We start from the raw sequence: 20,870 nt of genomic DNA on the forward strand, positions 1-20,870 counted from the left end.
GTCACCTGGATTCTGAAGCCGTGTCCTGTCTAGCAACAGGGAAACAGGAGCGGCATTAGCACAAGAGAGATAACTTCCCCAAACCAAGACTTAAAAAGGCATCCCAGCAGTCATCAATAAGTCCCAGGCAAGTTAATTCAGCAGTGAACCATAGTAAATAATCATATCGATCAATGAATATGTGTGAGTTATAAAACAAAAACTATACCACACTTTATCAGCAATATCTTATTCTTTCTCACTAAAAAAAATATATATATATATATATATATATATAAGCAAGGAGTATCGCCTGCAAAATAACCATTTACCTTGCCCAACAAACTTCAATATAAATAATTTCTTAAACGTAAGCTTAAAACTTGTAAAGCAACCCCTCACCAGCACAGAAGTGTGTTGCTGGAATGGAAATGCCATATTAGGTGAATATACATTATAAAAGAAACATGAATCATCAGACACAGTTATGACTCCGCTACCAAGAGAAATGATGTGAACCTCTCAAAAATTAATTTGAACTGAGGTATTAATCATAAAAACGCATGCATTCCTTTTCTGCTGGAATTTCAAATCTGTGCAAATGACTCTGTCAGCCAGAAAACTGTGACATTCAAAAGACCTTGTCTTCTTTTCCTCAGTACCCTAACATGAATTAGTAATTCAGAACAGTGGTCCTGTTCTAAAAAGTAACACTGTCGCTAGCCTATACCGGAGCTTTGTCCTATTCCCTACTCGACTAGGAATATTTAGACGTTCATTTATGCTACTAATAAGATATTAGGTACCCAGGTGACAGGGAAATGATAGCTGATAATGTTATATACCTCCTTCCCTCGTCATTATGAATAGTTGGAGAAATCATCATAATTGTACGTACATGATATTCTCTCTATAAAAAGTGATAATGAGAGATAGAGAGTTCAGAAGCCACTGAGTTAAAACCGTTCTCTTAAATATCATCGTTTCTTGGGAAAGACATCGTAGTGCACTAAGAACAAAAGATGCAGTACAATCTACTCACACATAGACTAGATTGAAGAATGCACACATGCATGTGTGCATGGAGAGAGCTTTGCAAACGTGGACAGCAGATGCAGCAAAATGTTTAAAATTAGTCAAGATAAAGGATTAAAGGAACTCCTATAATATTTTGTAATTTTCTATAAATTTGATATTCTTTCAAAATAGAAAGATATATATGCTCCTCAAGATTGTAAGTGGTGTATTTATGTCCAAGCTGCTTAGACAAACCTAAGAACACACATGTTGTCCAATACTTTTATTCTGGAGACACCCGTTAACGATATATGTGCATGTACAGCTGAAAATATACACAATGACTGTCGCAACGGCACTCTACGAAACCCTACAGCCACCTGTCCATGCATAAGAGCACAGACGGATGAGTTGTGATATATTAGATAGAATGTGACATAGTATAGCAATAGAACTAAACATACTGCAGCTGTCTACAGCCAGGAATGAATCTCACGAAGCAATGTCAAAAGAATCCAGAGGTGGAAATAAAAGGATGCTCCATCATCCCATTTGTCGAGCATTCCAAAGCAGCAAAACCCAGCTTTGCTCTTTGAGGTCAGAGGGAAGCAATGATGGGGGAAATGGGAGTTGCCACCAGACCTCTGGGACCCTTCCACTCGTGACCAGGGTAGTGGTGACATGATGGTGCTCTCTCCTTAGTGACCTACTGAGCTGTGTGCTTAGAGTTGGCATGCTTTCCGGTGAAAATGGTTTTGGGTCATCTAGAGTCAGGCTTGCTGACCCTGTGCTATTAAATTAAGAGTTGGGGGGGTGGGGGATCTAGTCTCTAACTTTTAGAATCTGTCACGATTGAAAAAAACATCTAAAAGGACAATCTTCAATGTTCTGAACATCGAGGACATTTCTATACCTTCAAAGGCAACACTGCAAATGGCAAAGCCACTTAATAGTGGAATTTTCCAACCCCAAACTCGTGTGTGTGTGTGTGTGTGTGTGTGTGTGTGTGTGTGTGTGTGTGTGTGTGGTGTGGGTGTGTGTGTGTGTGTGGTGTGTGTGTGTGGTGTGTACATATAAATAATCTCCACCTTCTGGCTTCAGTGCCTTCCCATTAGCATGAGGAATGGAGGGCTATGGGAAACAATCATGAAAAACAAAACACAAATAAGCATGAATCCCTGAAGACAGATGAACAACCTCACAGTAAACAACAGAAGTAACCTCTGTGTACTAATGACAACCTCTGAAACAGCCTATGATTCACGTCCAGTCTCTGCCGACCCTTCAGCTTCTGGATGACCATTTCTAACTGTCATTTGGGGAAAGGCTCTTCCCTCACTAAGGAAGAAAGATGGGGTTCTCCCTATATGCTTATCTCAACTACGTTAAAGCCCATGAATGGTCTTACTGAACTATGTCCTCTGTCAGAGGACAGTGTTAGCGATACCTTGATTGTGGAAACTCTTGGTTCTCTAAACTCACAGCCTAGTCCACAGCAGAGTGTGCTGTTTCACGGCAAGCTTCTTTAGAAACTTTCCCCACAGTGTTCCCCCATGAAAGCTTTTCATTTTATTGGCCTTATGTCACCAGAAATTCTGTTTGAGCACATTGCACTTATTTGAAAGGAAATTTCACGTTCTTATTCATGCTAACCCAGCATGAATGAGTGGGCACATATGGACAAAGGGTGCTCAGAAATAACTCTGGAAAGTATGAAGTCTGAGCATTTAATGAGGCCTGTCTACTTCTGTGCTAGCTTTCGGATGTTCTCACCTCTACAAGAAAAGAAAACAAAAGAATATTCAAGAAGGTATCAGTGGCACACATGCTGGCTGACAGTAAACGATTCTCTACTTGACTATGAGGGTTGCCAACGGTGAAACAACTGGAAACAGCCCACATGTCCATCAATAGGGAAGCAGATAAACCGTGCTCAATTAAACAGAATACTAGACGGTAGTAAAAAAGGAATGAATCAAGCTAGACACAAGAATAGGAAGGAGTTGGGACTGTTAACTCAACAGCAATCCCCTAGAGGAATCCTATCATACCCCATGAACTGACAACAGCCCACTTAGCATTTATAGACCACTATAATCTCAACTTACAGAGAGGCAGTTCTCTAAAGACCACTGTCTCTAGTTTTATGGAAAGCGTATGGTGTGAGAGTTATGTAACTCTTCTAGGGCAAAGCGGAAAGAAGAGCTACAAGGCTCAGATCTCTCTCGTGTTCCGAGAGCACCCACTGACGTTCTCCTGGGCCCATTGCATAGCATGCAACGGATGTAAACCTGGTCATTAAAAAAAAATCAAAAGGCATGCCACGTACTTACAAATAAAGAGATATTGCACCCACCCTGTTAGCAAGCTGCTTTAGTCAGTGGCTTTGGGCTGCCAAGAATATACCCAAAGGCTAAACATATAGAAGCAAGGCCGTGAAAAGCTTTCTTACTACATGATGACAACATGATGTTGTTGTTTCCAACAACGTGAAGTTTAGATTCTGGAAAGGTGGCAAAGAAAGGCATTTCATAGATCAAAACCTCATTCAGAGATATGTAATCACATCTGCAAAAAGCTTCATAACTGCACGTTCTATTTTTCTTAGTAAGATTAATTGGAATTGACGTCAACACATTAGAAGCACGTTAGGACAAACACACGGATGTACAAGTTTCCCTCTAAAATTAACCGGTCACGTTTTTTTTAGTAACATTGTCAATGCATCACCGGAGCAAATGGCGCTTGTCAGACAGCACACCGGTCTCACCTGATTTCATTTTCATACTGTGGGGACAGTCTACCTGAACTCTGGTAAAAGCTTTTCAGGAAAGAGGAAGCAGTGAAGGAAGGGGCAGAGAAGGAGGTGTGAAGGCTTGGAAGGCTGGAGGAAGAATTACTCTCCTTGCACATGCGCCGGGCTGACGGGAGAACACTGAGTACAGAAAACACAGCAGATTTCTCTTAAAATCTACACTTCAGCGAAATCGTCACGTACCAAGAAAAAGCACAGAAATGGGTTCTTGCTATTAATTTACTCCTCCCTTGAAGGGCAGCGAACTGGAGCTTGCACAGAACTTACAGAGAAGAGCATGCAGCCCTCTGCTCAGTGGCTGAGGTGAAGCTCCGCCCTTACACAAGTTGTCTTTCTTAACAGTTTGGGAATAAAACATACGTTTACGTGGCAGAAGAGACTTCAAGGGTCGGAGTAGGAAAACACAAACTGTTACAGGAAAACAGTTTCCTGAGGATAAACTGATGATGAACAATACAGAGATTAAGTATTCTGAAGACACAAACCCCTTCTACATACTGGTGAATAGCGTGTTTGACAGATGTCAATTCCCATACATATTATCTCTGGCTTACCCATCACTATGTTTGTGTTATTTCCTTCGTAGACCTGAGGTACTGTTAATCCAAAGCCCTAAGTGTCCCACATGGCTCTGTTAATAAACAAGGTGTTTTCAGTGCAGAGTGCGTTTAAATAACATGAAATTATACCTTTTTATTACTGACGATGACTGAAATTATTTCAACGTATATAATACAACATATGGGAAACTCAGGGAAGAATTGGAAAAGATGTCATTTGTCTTTTGAAATGTTGGGCCCCTTTTATTCTTGACAATAGTTTGCTCTTGGGGTGAAGCAATTTATTGTCAGGTAAAACTCAATGGAGTAATCATTTGTAAAATCTCGATTTGCTTATGAACACTTAACCTCCTTCACACACACACACACACACACACACACACACACACTCACACACTCACACACACACACTCACACACACACATACACACATACACTCACACACACACATACACAAACACACACACAAACACACACACACACAAACACACACACATACAAACACACACACACACAGACACACACACACACACACACACACACACACAGGATCTGAAGACAGTTCATTGCTTTGATTTTCTTTATTTTAGTGGCCTAAGTGTTTTATAATCTGCTTGGTGTTTAGAATTCAAATCAATCAGAAAACAGCAATGAAAGCCGGATCGGGAGAGCAAAACTTGAAACAACAGGAAAGTAAATCTGATAACAAGTGAACTTGGTCTTTTTATAGGACATTTTCAGATGGTTTTATTTACGTTTCTGACTAACATGGGTAGTCAACCCAGCTGTCTACGGGAAAGACATGGGGAGGAAAGAGGGGGCGAAATGGCTTCAAGAGATGAATCTGAGCTTACCTGAGAGCAAATAATTTTTGTTAAAATATACGTGTGTGTGTGTGTGTGTGTGTGTGTGTGTGTGTGTGTGTATCCTTCATAGATACAGTTTTAGATAAAATGATAAAATGTGTAGTAATTGTCATACTTAGCTTAAATTTGCTATGTAGTAAAAAACAGCCAAATGTTGTCTCCTGTGTGAAGGGAACTTGGACATAGGCCTCAGCCTGGTATGTGACTGCAGGCTGACAAGAAGCTGTAGGTTAGACACTGGTGCTGCTTGACTCCCTCAGCGCCAGCATTGAAGAGACAGGATGTAATATGTGCTACTGCATTTTGTTTTTTGGTTTTTGGTTTTGTTTTGTTTTTTTTTTTTAAGGAAAAACAATTGCTTGCCATGTTTTCTCTATTTTTTTTTCTGGGGGAAAAAAAGGAAAAGAAAGCTTTGCTTTGAAATGTTAGGACTTTCTCGGGGTATATCTTAACCTCGTCCATCTTCCTTTCTTTTCTGCTCCATCTGAACCCTAACGTCTGCTTAAAGCATAAACGACAATCCATACTGACTCCAAAGTGACCCTAACAGAATGACAATAAACTTTGCTGTCCCATCCTGGGGGACGGGCCAGGACCTACCTGCATTGCTCACTGGAGTTCTGCCTCAGTAGAGGGGACCGCAGTCCGTGGGCCTTCCCATCTTGCAAGTTCAGCTTCCTCCTTGAACTTGAAGGTGGGTGGCTGAACGTGTGAGCCCGTCTTCGAAACTGCGGCGAGTCAGAATCCTCCTCGGGAAAGGTGTGCCAGGCGGAGGACAGTGGAGAGGCTGGCGGTGTCCCAGGAGGAGAGCCCCCTGGTGAAAAGTCCTACAACAGAAACCGGGAAGGTGTCTGCCCCCACGAGGCTTGCTACAGACACCAGACGCTCAGGGCTGAGCGGCGAAAGGAGACCTGTCCTCTTCCTGACTCATGACAAAACTGTTTTGTTTTTCTTTTTACTCAACCCGGGTGAAGACTAATGTGTTTCACCACAACCCACTGCTGCGGATAAGCAGGTGTCACGGAGCGTTTGAGATGGTCAGGAAAGCAAGAAGGCGGAGAAGAAAAGGTGCTCTTCCCCTTGGGGGCTGTGGCAAAATGCCAGGGCTACTGTACCCTTCCCATTGTTGCCAGAGAGATGAAAAGAGGCCATGACTGAAAGGGGGTGGAGTCTCGTTCAGGGATCTCCTAACCTCTGTGACCTATGGCTCTGCAAGTTTCCAGTAATGTCAAAACAGTATCACAGCGCCTCAGTGCCCGGGGCTCAGGGCAAAGCTTTTGGAAAAATAAATTAAAGCCCATGAATTATCTTCCTCCACTCTGGATATTTCTGTCCAGTGGCATGATCCCTGTGGTAAATTTCTTTGAAAAGACATGAAAAACAGGAAATGAACCAAAGGGAGCCCTCTGGAATGCCTCTCCCATCCAGTGAAGAGACAGCATAGATCTCTCAATCCAGTCAGGTATGCTACTTAAATGGGCACCACAGCGAAATCATCTGCCTTGATGAGCTGGGCTACGGATAACAGATGCGTACCAACCAGGTCTCTGGTGCCAGCAAAAGTTTAATTTAAAAAAAAAGAGAGATAGTGTTTTCCTAGGACAACGCAGAGTGATAGTGCCCCAAGTTTCGTACTGCAGAAAACAGGAAACAGGAAACCCACAATAGGGCTGTCTGTGAGACAGAGGATGATGTTGCAGCTGAAATAGAAGGAAAAGCAAAACAGAGGAAAAGAAGTAACATGGAAAAAGAATAACAACAAGTTAGGGGACTCGTGCACGCACATGTGTGTATGTGCGTGTGCATGTGTCTGTGTGTGTGCCTTGTGTGTGTGTCTGTTTGTCTTGTGTGTCTGTGTGTGTCTTGTGTCTGTGTTGTATGTCTGTGTGTCTCTGTATGTGTCTATGTGTGTATTGTGTATATATGTGTCTTTGTGTATTGTATGTCTGTGTGTGTCTTATGTGTATCTGTATGTATATGTATGTGTGTCTATGTATGTGTCTTTGTATCTTGTGTGTGTATTGTGTGTCTGAGTATATGTTTGTGTGTGTTCTGTGTATATAGTGTCTTTGTGCATTATGTGTCTGTATGTGTCTTGTGTGTGTCTGTGTGTCTGTGTCTGTGTCTCTGTGTATATATGTGTCTTTGTGTGTTGTGTGTCTGTGTGTGCCTTGTGTGTGTGTTTGTGTCTGTGTCTTGTATGTCTGTGTGTGTGCCTTACATGTGTGTCTGTGTCTGTGTCCTATGTGTCTGTGTCTGTGTCTGTGCCTTGTGTATGTGTTTGTGACTTGTGTGTCTGTGTGTATGCCCCTTGTCTGTGTCTGCATGTTGTGTCTGTGTATATATGTGTATGTGTGTCTGTATATGTATCTGTGTCTGTGTGTGTCTTCTGTGTATATGTGTCTTTGTGCCTTGTGTGTCTTCTGTGTATATGTGTCTTTGTGCATTGTGTGTCTTCTGTGTATATGTGTCTCGAGTGTGTGTTGTTGTGTGTGTCTGTATGTGTGCTGTGTTGGTCTGTGTGTGTGTCTGGTTATGGGGTGATAATTGGACAGTTGAGTTTGTTTCACTTTAAATCAACAGTTGCTCAAATACTATATACAAATTGTCTGTAGTGCAAAACAAAGGTGCAGAGTTAGCCAATGAAGGGCAGACTGTGTTCCAAGAGGAGGGAGCTTAGCTGGATAAAAAATAAACCGTTTATACCCAGAATCTTCCCGTTTAAAACAACAGAGCATCTGATATTTATTTATCCAAAGACAAAAAACACCTCATCACAAAATAATTAGGCATGCATGTTTCACCATGGCTTTGGCTAGCAAACAGCAGTGTTGGGTAAACCAGAGAGCTATGCCAGATACCTTCTCTGAAGCAAGACTGTTGGACCGTTCGAAGCTGTCCACACTTCCGAGCCGCCCTCTCATTCTGTTAGCTCCCTGTGTGAAGAGCATAGATAGAATCATGGCGGCTGCACCTTGTAGTTGTACAGGAAGAGTACAGAAGGCAATTCATAGATTTCACTGCACCTAAGCATAAGTTAACCCCTCGGTTTGACAGCCACTAGAACATGGTACACGCAACTCTTCCAAACTGCCATTGCTCTTACTCAGCTGTTGGACCAACAACAAAGATGCATCAAGCTTTGGGGGTTATTCCCGTGTCGGCCCTAAAGGCTTCTCATCCACAAGATCATGAGAGTGCAGGTAAGTCTTCCCTCACACAGACAAACGCAGATGTGGACAGGGCATTAAGACACCATGCAAGCGACACATACCTTCCTTACAATCTATTACAGACATCACAATTCACACTACAGGCATGTAATAAATATGTAAAGAGAGAGAGAGAGAGAGAGAAAGAGAGAGAGAGAGAAAGTATAACGTAATCACAGTCCTTGGGAGGCTGAGGCAGGAGGATTACAAGACCACATTTGAACCAGCATGAGCTTCAGAGTGAGTTCAAGACCAGCCTGAACAAGTCTTTTGTCAAAATCAAGAGTACTGGCCAAGCCTGTACAGGAACCAGAGTTCTGTCCTTCATACTCCCAAAGAGGCCTCCTAAAATTTATTAGTTTTGCTTTATTCATTATTACCTAATACTTGCCAATGCCAATAAATCAATTCACTTTACAATCTTAGGTGTCAGTCAATGTCACGCTCTTGGTAGACATCACAACACAATCTAAAAAACATACCGTAGCAGATGGCTATCTGTCCCTCTCATGTTACATGCAAAAATAAAAAGCTAATCCAAATAAAGGGAGGAAAACACAAGAGTGGGTTGAGAAGTGCATCAAACACAAGGAATGAGGAGGAGACATACTAAAGACACGGAGAGGTTCTAAAGGGAGTGACCACAAACGCAAGTCAGGTATGGACGCGCACCTCTGCAGAGATACACAACATTCCACAGTATTTACTGTTTTTAAATCTGCCCTCATATATTCTAATAAATAGTGTGTGTGAGTGAGTGAGTGTGTGTATGACTGTGTGTGTATGTGTGTGTCTGTGTCTGTGTGTGTGTGTGTGTGTGTGTGTGTGTGTGTGTGTTTAATTTGGAGGTGCAAGGAATTAAATCTTACTTTAATTCTTAATCGAAGTAATACATGTACAATGTTCTAAAACTCAAATTTTGTTAGCCCATCTTCCAAGGCAAAGTTTTACTATCACCTTCTTCTCTCACACTTTGAACTGGGTACCTCAAAAGCAAGTCTTATCTGACATGTGACTCCCCAAAAGGGGTGGTAAGCCCCCAACCCCTACTGAGAACCTCTGATTTATACTGATAAATCATGGTATCGTTCCTTAGCCTTTCTGGTTCAAATATGATCTGGAAGATGAAATAAGTATTCTTGCTTTTTTTTTTAAATAAAAAAAACACATTCACTCTCTCACCCCACACCCCACCCCTCTATCCCCTCCTTCCCTAATGTTGTTTCAGCACCAGTTAAATCTGTGCTTTCTGCTTTTCTTGCCCTGCCTTTGTAAGTACTGTCTGTGGCTAGCTACGTAACCACCACAATTTCACCAGATTGCGTCTTGTATAATGAGGTCTTATTCGGCAATCACGAAGTTCTCCAACAGACCATCGGAAGGTCAAACATCAGATGACCCACCCACCAATCATCTTTGACCTCAGTATCTTGAGACCTTTGTCCTCCTGCCCCGACCTGGACTCAATGTATAGAGCTTCCCGGTAGTTTCTTCACCATCAAACTAAAAATTTCCTCTGAACCCCCTGGCATTAGAGTCCTGTCTTCCTCTTTTTCGGTGTTGTTCCTCATTTTGGGGGTACACATTCACCAGGTACTTTCTGAGAAAAGGGAGGCTGGGATGGCATTCGTCTTGATTTACATAGCTGCAAAGGTCCCTATTCTTTTCTTCCATTTCATTAATAGTTCCCTTGGATGTTTGAGAAGTTTCCTTCGTCCTCCCTTACCCTTGCTCAGCACCCTTTGTTCAAAAGTCTATAGCTTTCCGAGTCTATAGCTTCTGTGTATATGGCACTGTTTCCCCTTTCACTCCGAAACCTCATGACAACATGCCCGAGTCTGAGTTGTAGCCAGTTGCTCTAGTGTGCGTTTTCTAAGCCCGTTAGGTCTAGAAACCCCTATTCGTTTGCCCTAACATGTTTTCTTTAATTATTTGTGTCCTTTGGGAGCTTTGTCCTTTGGTGGAGCTCCCAGAACAAATCCCTTGAAGTTTTACACTGCCTGCGTTCCCGTTGAGGTGTTGTGTTCTGTTTTCCAGATGGTTTCCTTTTCTAGCCATCTACTGAACTTTTCCTTTGCAACTGCTACCGAGAGTTCTAAGAGCTCTTCCTTACCCTTAGTCAATTGTTTCAGGCTCGTGGTAGCCTACCTTGCTTTACAAAGTAAATTACTCTTATTCCTGATCACTGTATTAATTACAGTTTTAGATCCCCATCAGCTCCTCATAGAATAACAACAATATCAACAATAAAAGGCACAGCCACAAGCCATATGGTGGTGAGCGTTTCACACTGCATGGCGATTCTGATAGATTATTGCGGCCAAGGCAACTTCCTAGCTAGCAAAGGACAGGCAGCCAAGAAAACGTAGGAAAAACAATCTAGAGCATGAGCAGGTGGGGGCAGGGAAGGGGGAGGATTGTGACTTGTGACAGGGTAACGGGGAGGGAGGCAGTGAGCAGGATATAAAGTGAATACGTAAAAAAGAAATTGTTTAATTCTGAACAGCAAAATAATAAGTATGAATAAAAATGATGATCTAATCTAAAAAAAGAAGGCGGATGAAAAGGAGAGGAGGAGGAGGGGAGGAGGGGGAGGGGAGGGGAGGGAAAAAGGAGGGGGAGAAGGAGAAAAGAAAAACTTATGGCCTTGAGCCCCTACTCAGTGCTGCCCCCTGTGGCCGGGCTTTATGGAAGGTGGAATTACAACAGGGAATTCACCTTACATCAGGTGTCCTGAAACAACCTAGAGTCTCTCAGTGCTCTTTAAGCCCTTTAAATGTGCATTATAGCAAGCAGGCATCTAGTTAGGAGATATACTTACAGCTAATCAACTTTTGCAGTAGTGTGTGTGTCTGAAAGACAATCAGTAAAGCCAATGCCTGCTACTTTTAGCCGTGCCTTCTATGCCAAACCACCCATATCACAAACCATTTCCAAGAGAAAAAGAATTGAAGCCATGTGTTTTGATTCTAATGGTGTTTTATCTATACCTGTGTTATTGGTTTTTATGTAAAATAAAGGGGGGAAATGCTTTAAAAGTACCAACAGACTCAGGAATATAGTGGACATTGCTCTAAAGAGCAGAAAAGGATTAAAACTAAATCACATTTTACAGCGCTGAGTATAGAGGAACCCCAAAAACAGCAACAAGCAACCAGAACACAAGGTTCTGCCTTTAATCTCTAAACATGCGGCTTTCTCAGTTCTACCGCATGACGATTGGGTGACTCCTGTGCCTGTCATTCTCCTTGGGCTCACGTTTCAGTGTTCATGACCTTAGCCTCTAGGAAATGACAACAGGAATCCCATCTCATAAACAAGTATATCTCACTTTGGGAAGCAAATGTGAGTTGCACTCGGGCTGCACTGAACTTAATACCTTGTAACCCAAAGCAGGAAAATGGTAAGTCGTGTGGAACGCAAACCCCTTCAGATCTGTCAGACTTCTACCAGACAGTTGGAGTGGCCAGCTTTCTGTTACATGTGAAGACCTTGTTAGGCCACAACATTTATAGCATTTGGCATCACTCCAGGACACAAAAGCTACCGTATTCACTGAGACCAAAATAGTTCAGCCTTGTCCTTGCTGAGAGCCATTACAGCAATTCGAGGCACGCAGAAGAGACACTCCAAAGTCAGTCTGGCAAGGGCTGTGCAGAGAGTACCACAGTCTAAACGGAGAGCAAGGGCAGCCCTTCCGTTTTTCTGCAAACAACAGATTTCCAGCCTACAGTGCATACCAAGGTCAGACCTCCAGTGTGGCCCTTTCATGATGCTAATCTATAACGCAACTCAGTACAGCAATGCACAGTTTATAAACAGAGAAACTACAGTTGGATGAAAATGAAACTGCCCAGCTTCATAGCCATGAATGCTGCCAGAGCCAGGTCTCACTTGCAGGCCCCTCACCAGCTACTCCATCACTCGGATGAAACTGCTTACCACATACTGTGTTGTGTTCCTGCAGCTGACATTTTGACAAACACCAATCCCCTACCTGAGATGTCAGAGCTTCAAGTATCACACGTGGCAGGAGCAGCGGCTCCTAAGCCTGAGGTGGTGTCAGTGCGAATTGGGGCATTGCTAAAGCCCACGCTATTGGATGTGATTTCCTGGTGAAGCAGCTCTGAGTTTAGGCTAGGATTCTGTACGACACACGGAGCCCTAAATCAGCAGTTTTCAACCTGTGGGTTGAAGCCCCTTTAAGGCGGCATAGTAGATCTTTCCATTATGACTCCTAACAGTAGAAACAAAATAGTTTCGTGGTTGGGGAGGTCACTACAACCTGGGAACTGTATAAAAGGGCTGCGGCATTAGGAAGCTTGAGAACCACTGTCCTAGATGATGGAAAAGCCACTCATGCGTGTCCACACGTTAAGAATAAATGCTGTCCCCGACCATGAAGATTCACAATGGTGAGGTAAGCTGCAAATCTCCTACTGGACATCAGAATCACCTGTAAGCGTCTAGGCCAGCAGCCTCGGTCCCACTTCCTATGTATTTTGGTATGCTGAGCTCTGGGTCCCACTCCCTATGTATTTTGGTATGCTGAGCTCTGGGTCCCTGAAGGGGATAGGGACACCAAAGGAAGACCAACAGTGTCAAGTAACATGGACCCTTGGGGCTCTCAGAGTCTGAACCACCAACCAGAGAACATACAGGGGCAGGACCTAGGTCTCTCTGCACATATGTAGCAGATGGATAGCAGACCTTCATATGGATCCTGAACAACTCGAAGGGGGTTATCCTGAACATGGGATATGCTTTACCTGGGCTTCCTTGTCTGACCTCAGTGGAAGAGGAAGTGGCTAGCCTAGCAGAGACTTTGTAAGGGGGGGGGGGGTACCTAGGCGGTTGCCACCTGCTCAGAGGAGATGGGGAGGGAGAATGGGAGAAGGCATTTGGGGGGCTGGCTGAGGCAGGGGTCAGTGAGCAGGATGTAAAATGAACAACTAGAAAAATAAAATTAAAGATGCTAGCGTATGATCATGACCAAAGAGACAGGCAGGGGGGCTCAATCCTCTTCACTGCTTACTTCTGTAAGTTCTGTTTATAAAGGAAAGGAGAGGATTACCTATGCTCTGCCGGAAAACCCTACACCCATGCACACATGGGCAATATTAGCCAGACACAGTGGGATATGAATATATACCCACCCTAATGAAGAAGCCCCACTGACTTCTAAACCCCAGACTTTCTACGGCAATTCTTTTAAACTGAGTTCTGACTTTTCTCAGGAGACCCTAAGTGTGCACATTTAAATATATGTTAGCATAACAAGATAGTTTACAGACTGTGAGTTTAGAGTGGGCTCCTAAGGTATTAAGCACATTCACTCTGGAGAGCCCTGGTCAGTTGTTAGCATGTACTCACTCCCTTACAGGGCAAGCACACCATGTCTGGTGTCATTTAATTCATGCTTTCACAGTGGCACATGACCTGAGAGGGACATAATGTTGACTTAGAGTGTGCTGTCATCCATCTTCCTTAGGGGCATAACTCAGTAAAACTTTTACAATAGAGGTCCTCATTGTAATGGTGAGCTCCTTATGCTAATAAATTCCCCCCAAAAATGCTACTTGAATGGCCTAGAATGGATGGAGAGACAGACAGATGATGGATGGATGGATGGATGGATAGATAGATAGATAGATAGACAGACAGACAGATAGATGATAGGTAGGTAGATAGATGATAGATAGATAGATAGAGGATAGATAGATGGATGATAGATAATAAGTTGGTAGATAATAGATAAATAGATGATAGATAGATAGATAGATAGATAGATAGATAGATAGATGATAGATAGGTAGATGATAGAGGATAGATAGATGGATAGATAGATAGATGATAGCTAGATCGATAGATAGATAGATAGAGATAGATATAGATAGAGGATAGATAATAGATGATAGATCGGTAGATAAATAGGTAAACATCATACATACATACATACATACATACATACATACATACATACATACATAGTCATCTGATAGTTAGAACGCATTGCTAAATGACACATACAGTACTGTTTCACAGTAACAGCAGCCAGGTTGAGCAGTACTCTAAGCACTATCTGTATATCAGTTCATTCATTCCTCACCGACCCCCAGGCAACGGGTGTGCCACTGCCCAATGCCCAGAAGACACTGAAGTGGAACAAAAGAACTCCACTCCTCACGTCTTCTTCTGCTTTCTGGTTGTTAATGGCATCCCACCACAAGGCAAGGAACTAATAAAGCAAAGTTTGCTTTTGGCTCACCACTCGAGTTCAAGGTCAGGAGGGCAGGTCCAGCCCTGACCTTCCTGCTGGCAAAGTGAAGAGGTGATGCAGGGCATCACATGGTGAGAAGGGAAGCATAACAGACCTAACCAAGCTGGCTGAGACAGCAGCCCCACATTAGAGCTAACCTATTAGCACATCAATCAACTAGCCGTATGAACAAGATGATCACCTCAGCAAGATTGCCCCTCCTATTCTCTCCTCATAGAGCTTACATTTCCCCACAAGTTTTGGATGAGATAGTCCACGGCCCCATCACAACAACGGGTAGTCTAGCTTCTGCCCGGCATGAGAAGGCTGGGATCCTTGCCACCTGACACGATGTCCACAGTGTGGCCTCTGGGGTACAACAGACACAGAGGCCATGCCTGAGCCTACTAAGGGAACATGTCAGCAAACATAAGCTGAGGGACGGCTCTCGAAACAGCACTGAACTCAGAATCGCCAAGGACCAGAAAATGGAGGATGTGTCAGGAGTCGGCACTAGCGGTATGGCTAAGCTAGTCAAGGCAAGTCAGAGGCAGCATGCAACCAAGGACAGCCACGAACGTGGTGCAGCGCTATTGGCCATGTGGAAACCAAACTCCAGAAGTCAGATGTCAATCTCGTGCACATAAATCCAAGTTAAATCCAACAAAAGAGTTCCTTCTGGCTTCCCACCCTGTTCTTTGCAATTTCCTTCCCCCTGGATGCCATAAACATTAGTATAGTCGTACATATAATCATTCTCTGACTGAGACCCATTCTGCTGCATGTGGTCTCACACTCTCTTCGCTGCTCTGTGGCCACTGCACCCTGGCTACAATTAGCACCCTCAGCCTGTTCAGACTCTCGCTCCCTACATTAGGCACCTTTCTCTGTGAATGCTTGCTCCTCCCCTCCTCCTCAAATACTCAGCTAGACTTCCCTTCACAGACTACACCTTCCTTCACTAGTTACACCAGGCACCCTCTTCTGCTGGCCGCCGTCTCCTGTCTGCTGGCTCCCAGGCCTAAAACTTTATGATTCAGAAAGAAGAAACCCAAGTGCAAGGGGAAACATTTTGCTATCACTCAAATGAAACGTATAAAAGTCCTAAATCGGATACATAATTTTTTCATTACTTCATACTGTTCTTTTTTTTTTTTTTTTCCGGAGCTGGGGACCGAACCCAGGGCCTTGAGCTTGCTAGGCAAGCGCTCTACCACTGAGCTAAATCCCCAACCCCCCTTCATACCGTTCTTAACATCTTGTGTCACTCTCTAATCATGGACAAAGGAAAGGCAACACTTTAAAATACATTATGAAATATCAAAACATCAAACGTTCTTAAAGAATAGCACATCAGGATTCGATTACCCATTTCTGCACGCACATATCACTAACGAGAAATCTCTGTGTCCTGACTTCAGAGTTCAGAGGTCAGAGACCAAACTAGACCCTTAGAAGGAAACTTGTTTTATGAGATTTCTAAGACACAGTGATGCTATGTAGCCCAGGTTAGCTGCCCACTCCAGTCTTGCCTCTGATTCTCAATACAGGGATTACAAGATTACGTTATTGCAGTGTTAACCAAATTAAAATTATCTTCACAGTGCCCCTTGACAAAGTCTTCAGTGAGCCAATCATAAATAAAGCAGAAAACAGATGCTTTTACCTAAGATAGCCCAGTTTGATCTTACCCTGGAGAAGATATTTTCCAAGGAGGAAGTTAAGGACCTCTTCGCTTTGTTTTTCAGAACATCAAGCTTGAACCTCCCACCGCTTGTCGAATTTTCTGGGATTGTACTATTTGAAATAATCTAGGAAAAGAGAACCAGTGAGGTTAGAATGTCAACGCACTCGAGGTTCAATGAGGCTTTAAATGAAGGCTCTGGAGTAAGCAGTTAAAAAAAAAATGCAAGCAGTCTCCGAGTCGCTCAATTAAGACGTAATAATTTAAATTCCGCTTTGTGAACACGAACATTATAAGAGAGTTTAATACTGTAAGTAATAAAAAAGATACAAATAAAACCTTCCTTCAATGTGTCTCCATTTCATATACATTTTCCCACTTCATTTACCAAAGATTAAAAAGTCAGGATGTCAGTTTTTCTGCTGTTCAGTGACTACTGCCATCCCTTTCCAAAGTGTCTGTACTGTGTCCCCATCATGGGGAAAAGTAAGTTTCAAGGAGCAGAAAACTCTGTAACCTCTGCTGCAATCTAACGAAGCCTCTGTTAAACTCTGTTTTCGAGGCTGGAGAGGTGGCTCAATGGTTAAGAGCACTGGCTGTTCTCTCAGAGGACCTGGGCTCTGATTCTAGCATATCCGCAGGAGATCACAGTCTTTCCTAACTCCAGTTCTGGGGAATCCAGTGCCTTTTCTGACCTCTGTGGTTATCCCATGCCCACACATGGACAGAGAGACACACGTGCAGGGAAAAACAATCATATAGACAAAATAAATAAATCTGAAACAACAAGAACAAACCCTCCATTTTTATTTGTATGTGGTCATGTACTTCTCAGATTCATAAAGCTCCATCATCGGTGACATGAATCAATGAGGTGTCCACAGTCAGGTGCTCTGTGTATTTAATGCCATCACAGTCCTCTGCTGACAGGAGAAGGTGAAGCTAGGGGAAACCCTGAGAGGAAGCCCCGAAGCACTAGATGAATGTGAACTGTGTTGATGTCAATGCTAAGAAAGGTGCTGTGTTTTAGGGGAATTCATGTCCTAGGCAAATTTAATGTCACACAAAGGTCAGGGAAAACCAAAACTGAAAGAGTAGACTAAGCTGCTGGCTTCAGGCCAGCAGGAGCTCCCAAAGGGCCACACCTGATCACCCCCTGCATCTCTGGAGGGGAGGGTGAGAGGGCTTAGCTAGTGAGGAGTTTGTGCATGCCTGACCACCCGAGTTAGACTCAGGGGAGATTCCTGGGAGGAGAGAACTGACTCCTGCACTCTCCTCTGACCTCTGCACTCATGCACACTCAAAAAACACAAAATGTACCAAAGACTGAGGCGTAGCTTTGGCTACAAAGCTAGGCACGGTGATATGAGCTTCTAATTCTGCCCCCAGGGAGGCTGATGCAGGAAGACTTGGAGCTTGGGGGAAACCCGGGCTCTGTCTCAAATATCTCGAGACCAAAATAAGGCAAAAGGTGCAGTGAGATACAAACCCACGACTGATCTGTGTCCTTAGGAGGTGTGCACGTAGGGACCTTCTGATGGTGGACTAGTGGTGTTTGTTTGTTTGTTTGTTTGTTTGCTGGTTTTGGTTTGTTAATCGCTGTGCAGCTGAGGGTTTGTTCAAAGCTATGGACTGAGACATGCCGCCCTTCAGTTTACGGCAGAAGCAGGCATGCACGAGAAGGACTACTGTCCAAGTTAACATTCGGATAAAACAGGCGTAGAAATGTGTAAACAAAAAAAATCATAGGTCGATGTCATTTTAACATTCATTCATTCACTATACATTGTGAAATACATGGCTGCCTTTCTTTCCACCCCAAAATACCAAATTATTCTACATTTTGAAGCTATGACGATTCTATCTATCTCCGTGTGCTGACGTCTGCTAAATTTTCCCGTAAACTCCATAAACGCTGTGTTTTTCTAAGGCACAGTAGGCTTTCACCCTAGCAAAGACGAGAGCCCAAAGGAAAGAGTTCTCTCCCACGCCTTGTGTGGCCTTTAACTACATTTGTGAATGAATGCAGACAGACATAAACCAAGGAGGAGGTCTGGTCTCACCGCCTGGCCTTCCCCGATGTGCACGTGGGTCTTCTGCTTGGCTTCACAAAGCTGCCTCAGGTGCAGAATCACAAGTTCATTCTCCTCCTGGTCGCTAATGGGCTTCATTTTCTGTTGAAAACATGAGGGGAGAGCCGAGTAGGGCAAGCCAGTCTCTCTGCTCTTGGTGTAGCCTCGGCTAGATTTATACGTCTAGAGGATATATAGAAAGGCCACTTTCCCATACTGCTAGCCCTGTGAGGCTAGCACGTCACAGGAGATCACAGGCAATGGAATGAAAATAAGAATCCAGTGACTGGATTCAATGTCGCTCCTGATGTTTATTATAGGAGGTCTGTGGATAGTGTTACCTGAACCCGTTCAAAGATGTCAGCTTGCTCATTATCCGTCAGTGAAGAGAGATGCCTCTGGATTACCAGCTTGGCTCGAGGCGGGTAGAGACCTAAAAGATAGGGGATGCATGAGGTAGTGGCTGGCTGCAGAGGCCTAAGCGCACGTCGGCCATTATCCTCCCCCCACCCCAGCTGGCTCCTAACTTCAGTCTTCTCAAGAAGAGGACCCTGCAGCATGGCAGTGAAAAGAAAAAAACCTGGTGGCAAACCACGACACCTAAACCAGCACAACCCATGGTAGACTTAGACGAAGAATGGCTACAAAGAATCCTTAAGGCTACCAGGCAAGGCCAGCTTCCACTCAGTAAACTTGCAAACCAACCACTGTGAGAACTCCCAAGCGAACTCCCATGGCAGCCCGGGGCCTGTGTTAGTTGGAAAGTTGGGAAAGAAAGTCAAGGCTTTGCCACAACTGCTCAGCTAACTATCATAAACATAAATTAACAGTAACATTGAAATATGAAACTACTGAAACGGGTGATTTCCCCACCCCAACCCTGGGCTTTCACTTAAATAGAATAAAACTTCATTTAGGACAATTATTCCGTGAAATACTTTACTTCTCTGAATTGAGATATGTATTAATCTTTCCATTGTTTTTTCATTGTCATTGCCGTTGGTCAGACAGTCTCATTTTGTAGCCCACGTCAGCTCCATATCTTGTCACCTCAGCCATCTCTGTGCTGCGTAGCGTACCTCTCTCTCCATGTGTGCTAGACCATAAATTCCAGCAAATATTCCACACACGCAAACATAGTTTACATTAAGCCCTTGGAGAATCGTCTCTATAAAGAGGTTTCTATGAAAGTTTAATAATTCATAGTTACAATGATCAAGCGAGCATCCACTGTAAAAATACAGGTTACCTGTCACTGTAAGCATTGCCACTGTACTTGGATTATAAAGAAGCCATCTGGCTATATATAACATATAGTAAGATTTTAGATGGACTAGCAGTTTTCAAAGATGATTTGGTCCTGAGCAAGATGGTGCCTGCTGCCAGGTTTGAACCCCAGAAACCAAATGGTAGGAAGTGAGAAGTAACCCGTACAAGTTGTCCTCTGACCTCCACACATGTGCTATGGCACACTAGAAACCCCATACCACTAGACATTACAACTAAATAAATATAACTTTAAAATGAAAAGATGGCATTGCAAGCTTCTCCCTCTCGGGCTGTGGTAATATAGTCTGAGTTGGCAAGCCATGATTTTAGTATTTCCCATGCATCCGTTACTTTTACTTACAATGATTAAGACAGAGTCGCTGACTAACAATACGTCCTTAGGACTTAATTCGGTATGGCAGAGTTTAAGTACAAGCACTGCCAGGTTTTATAAGCCTACTGTTAGGTTTTCTAACTGCATTTCTAAGGAAAACACAAAGTGTCAGCTAACTGAAGCAAAGCAATCTGTGCGAGTCTTAGCCGTGTGCGTGGGTGGATGTTGGCGGGGTTCTCCTGTGCAAGCGCTGGGGAAGACAGAGGTTGATGTTGGGTGTCTTTTCTTTCTCCTCTTCCACCTTAGTTTGGAATGTCATTTCAGTTTCAGTTCGACTGTCTTGCTATCTGTCCCCTAAGACAGAAGACACATCAGTCTCTGCTCCTTCCACCCCAGCGATGGGCTAGCAGGCTCCCGCCACTGTGCCTACCCTTTGTAAGTGTGCCAAATGTGGGGTCCTCACGCTTACCCTGTTTACTCTCCACCCACCTAGCCACCTCCTCGGTCTCTACATTTTAGTTACTCTTGGAAATTACCCAGATCTCTGCAGATAGCCTGGCTAGAATTTGTTTCATGACTACAAGGATTCGTGCAGAGCTGGCTTCCACAGGCTTGGCTACAACTGCTCCTGTTGAAATTCACAGGACAGGGACAAGGACAGTAACTTCTCATCCCCTCCTTTCTCTCTGAAGCATGTGCAAGATTCTGTAGAGAGTCACAGAGAGAATGCTGAAATTCATTTAGATGGTAAGAAGCACTCACAAGCATGGCTTCTTATGTATTACAAAGGCCCCTGAGGAGGC

The 20,870-nt window shown here is 43.6% G+C and overlaps 1 protein-coding gene across 4 annotated transcripts in view; it reads right to left on the reverse strand.

Annotated features, from left to right (window-relative positions):
- The window catches only part of Tbc1d4 (TBC1 domain family, member 4), a 178,121-nt gene that overhangs the window by 28,751 nt on the left and 128,500 nt on the right, over positions 1 to 20,870 (reverse strand). For 2 of the 4 annotated variants that reach the window (NM_001427219.1, XM_039093971.2), the window contains exons 6-11: positions 18,806 to 18,897; positions 18,456 to 18,566; positions 16,400 to 16,519; positions 8,099 to 8,173; positions 5,838 to 6,064; positions 3,767 to 3,931 (exon numbers count right to left, since the gene is read on the reverse strand). In NM_001427219.1, coding sequence (NP_001414148.1) covers positions 3,767 to 3,931; positions 5,838 to 6,064; positions 8,099 to 8,173; positions 16,400 to 16,519; positions 18,456 to 18,566; positions 18,806 to 18,897 — 790 coding nt within the window. Of the gene's footprint in view, positions 1 to 5; positions 30 to 3,766; positions 3,932 to 5,837; positions 6,065 to 8,098; positions 8,174 to 16,399; positions 16,520 to 18,455; positions 18,567 to 18,805; positions 18,898 to 20,870 lie in introns of all 4 variants that reach the window. The other 2 variants (XM_039093969.2, XM_039093970.2) reach the window with 2 other exon arrangements.

The sequence above is a fragment of the Rattus norvegicus genome, chromosome 15, assembly GCF_036323735.1.
Source record: "Rattus norvegicus strain BN/NHsdMcwi chromosome 15, GRCr8, whole genome shotgun sequence".
Taxonomy (NCBI): Eukaryota; Metazoa; Chordata; class Mammalia; order Rodentia; family Muridae; genus Rattus; species Rattus norvegicus.